We start from the raw sequence: 3,212 nt of genomic DNA, 5'->3' as shown, positions 1-3,212 counted from the left end.
TTCAAGCATGTGAATGCAAGGATCCTTCGGTTTAATGGTCTGCAGTGAGTTTGGGATTCACCCAGGCGAGGTTGGAAGCTTTAAAAAAGCCAGGTTGGCTGCCTTTTTAAAAATAAAATGTAGAGCAAGGTTTGATTGCTCTGCCCATCTGCTCCTTGCTGCTGGACTTCCTCCCTTGGTCCTAAGAGCCCAGATCTGTGAGCTCTCACTCCCAGAATTCCCCAGGTAGCCTGGCCATTGCTGAGAATTCTGGGAGTGGAAATCCACCCATCCTGAGAACAGCCGGGATGGAGAAGGCTGGATTGGACCATGCAGAGTGAGCTGTTTTCCATCCTCCCTGTTGACAGGCACCTGGAAACCAGTGCCCTACGCTCCGCTGTGGGCTACCTGGTTGGATCTGCAGCCCCACCATTTTTCCTTTCAAGGTCCCAGAGAGATTGGGTAGTGGGCACCTCCCGACAGATGCTTGCCTGACACAGATGCCTCGGAGCCACGTCTTGATGGACTTGAAGTGGTATTTCAAGTCTCCGTAGGAGCTGGAGACGAACTTGTAGGAATCAAAGACCTGCACTCGGCCATGCTTCAACCTGGCCCCAAGGCTACGTTCTCCTTCTCCCAGCCAGATTTCCACGTGGACAATGTCATGGGGTTGCCTCTTACCTGCAAGGAAGGGGACAAAGTGAACACCTGGGCAGGCACTTTGGCCGTTAGCAAATGCAGGGAGGTCTGGGAAGAGTTTGCATGGAGCAGAGGTGGTTGGCTAACCCCACACCTTCTCCCCAGGTCTTAGTTGAAAACCTCTTTAAAGGAGAAACCAGGATTCAAATCCGGGGTGCTCTGTCTTCCCCCTCCAAAGTTCATGAGGTGGTTGGGCCACTGAACTAATGGTGGCCAAGATTTTTCCCAGGGATGCTGTTTGAACCCTTATAACTGGTGATGCCAGGGGTTAAATTTTCTATCCTGGATAGCTGAGCTACAATCTTTTCTCTAAAGGCTGTTTCCTTACGCCAGACAGAGTTATTGATCTAATTCTCTGCCCATCCTGACTACCATCAAGCCTACCTTTTACATGAACATGTTCAGGATGGATTTGGGGGCCTTCTGCAGGCTAACAAGATCTTTTGCCACTCAGCTAGGACCTGGATCTTTCCCCGTTGCATCACGGATCCAGCTACATCATTGGGCACCCCATCTAACCCCTGGTCACCATAAATCCATACCAGGACCTTCTCTCAGATCAAACCAGGAGAACACAAGTTCCAGGAACAGAATGAGGGTTCTGTCTCCCTAAAGGGGATGCAAACAGATGGAAGAATGGGAAGGGAGGGAGGGAGGGAAGTGGGTATCATGGAAGACATTACGTTGTGGATCAAAGTAAACTCCCGAGATGAAGATGAGATCGCCTGGCTTCAGATGGTCCTCGCTGGGTAATGTAATAGGAAGAGTGTCATACTGATAGGCTTGGTTGCCTGAACCCATGCAGAAGCCAAAATCCTCAGCCAAGTCCTGCATTACTCTCCGAAGGAACCCACAGCAATCCAGAAAGAGGGGAGAGGCGTATTCCAGGCCTGCAAGTGTAAAAATTAAAGGGAGTGCCAGTCACCGAAAATTTGGGTAAGGTCAGAAGACCCTTGGGTTGGGGGGGTGGAAGGACAAATACAAAAATATCCATCGTTCATGGTGGTTCTTCTCCTTAGCCAGAGGACAAAGGTAAGAAATTTCTCCTTGCATCTCCTGGATCTGCAATCAACCGTCCCGAAGCCAGAGTCCTGAAAGGTTGGGCAATGCCGTTCCCACCATTGTGGGACTTGGCACTGCTAAACTCTGAGGGCACCAACTTTGGGAAGATGGATCGAAGGGGAAAATCAAGGGAGGGAGGAATTGCTTATATTCACCCCCTAGCCAAGGAGAAGAATACAGGTGGTCCTCGCTTAACTACCACAATTGAGACCAGAATTTCAGTTGCTGAGCAAAGCAGTCATTAAGTGAATCTGACCCGATTTTACGATCTTTTTGGGTCAGTTGTTAAACGAATCACCGAGGCATTAAGCGAACCATGTAGTCATTAAGCGCATCATGAGGTTCCCCATTGATTTTGCTTCCCAGAAGCCAGCTGGGAAGGTAAAAAATGGTGATCATGTGACCACGGGATGCTGCAACGGTCATAAATGCGAACCGGTTGGCAAGTGGCCAAATCGTGATCACGTGACCGTGGGGACGCTGCAACGGTCGTAAGTGTGAGAACTGCTTGTAAGTTTTTTCAGCCCCATCATAAGTTTGAACTGTCACTAAACGAATGGTTGTTAAGTGAGGACTACCTGTAGCAAAGTATCCTGGACATTAGAGATGGGGACGTCTGCCCAACAATGCCCATGCTATATGGGCACCATCTTTTGCCTCTGACTCCAACGTCCCTTTGAAAAGGAAACATGGTTCTTACTTCCAGGCTGGTGATATTTCTTGGCATACGGCGTCCCAATGTAGCTTTGTGCTTGCTGGAGGAACTTCATGCGAAGTTGCCACCCATCATCAGGCTGTAGCAGCCTTTGGGGCAGTATCTCTTTCCTCCTGGCCATCTGCCTGAATTCCTCCTACAGCCAAAGGTAAGGATGGAAAAGAGAAACTGAGCTGCTTTTTAACCGCGGCCTCTTCCCTGCCTCTGGTCATAACAGCGAAGGAAGGAGGACGAGGAGGGAAGAGAAAAATATTTCATATACTAGTTATAGATAGTTTTGGAGAACAGCTTGATGGAGTTGATTATTGATATGTGCCATCAGGTCGGTGTTGACTCTTAGTAACCAGATAGATAGATTTTCTCCATGAGGATCTGTCCCTGACTTGGTCTTTTAGGTTGGACCTTTAGAGGGATTATTGCAAAGATGACAGAAGGAAGGAAATCTGAACAAAGTCCTGCTGAGATGGAGGTTCCAGGCAGGAATTAGCGATCAGTGGCTGGTGCCTGGCGTTTGGTGTTCTTCAATGGGTATTTAGAACAGGAACAAAAATGTTGCCTGCGATGACCCATGGCAGGAAGAATGAGGAAAAGAATTTGGGAGCCCCTCCCAGATCCCTTCGCTCCCTTTCTGCCATTCCTAGCCAGCCACCGTCTTGGGTGGGGCCACGCCCCCCTCCCTGACATCATCCCAGATGCCATCAGGCGCCCGAGAAACAGGCTCGGGCTTGCACTTTCCAACCCACTTTGCAACGTTCCA

General features: G+C 49.4%; 1 protein-coding gene across 1 annotated transcript; it reads right to left on the bottom strand.

Moving 5' to 3' along the window:
* On the bottom strand, positions 1-2,618 carry LOC134507070 (uncharacterized). The gene is made up of 3 exons (XM_063317493.1): positions 2,441-2,618; positions 1,362-1,568; positions 1-660 (listed from the first exon to the last, which is right to left on the bottom strand). The coding sequence occupies exons 1-3, from the start codon at positions 2,574-2,576 to the stop codon at positions 206-208; spliced, it is 798 nt and encodes a 265-aa protein (XP_063173563.1). The 5' UTR covers positions 2,577-2,618; the 3' UTR covers positions 1-205.
* Between the last annotated feature and the right edge of the window lie 594 nt (positions 2,619-3,212).

Source organism: Candoia aspera, chromosome 18 (assembly GCF_035149785.1).
Source record: "Candoia aspera isolate rCanAsp1 chromosome 18, rCanAsp1.hap2, whole genome shotgun sequence".
Classification (NCBI taxonomy): Eukaryota; Metazoa; Chordata; class Lepidosauria; order Squamata; family Boidae; genus Candoia; species Candoia aspera.
Note: the sequence above shows the minus strand (reverse complement) of the source record. Positions and strands in the feature narration are given on the sequence as shown.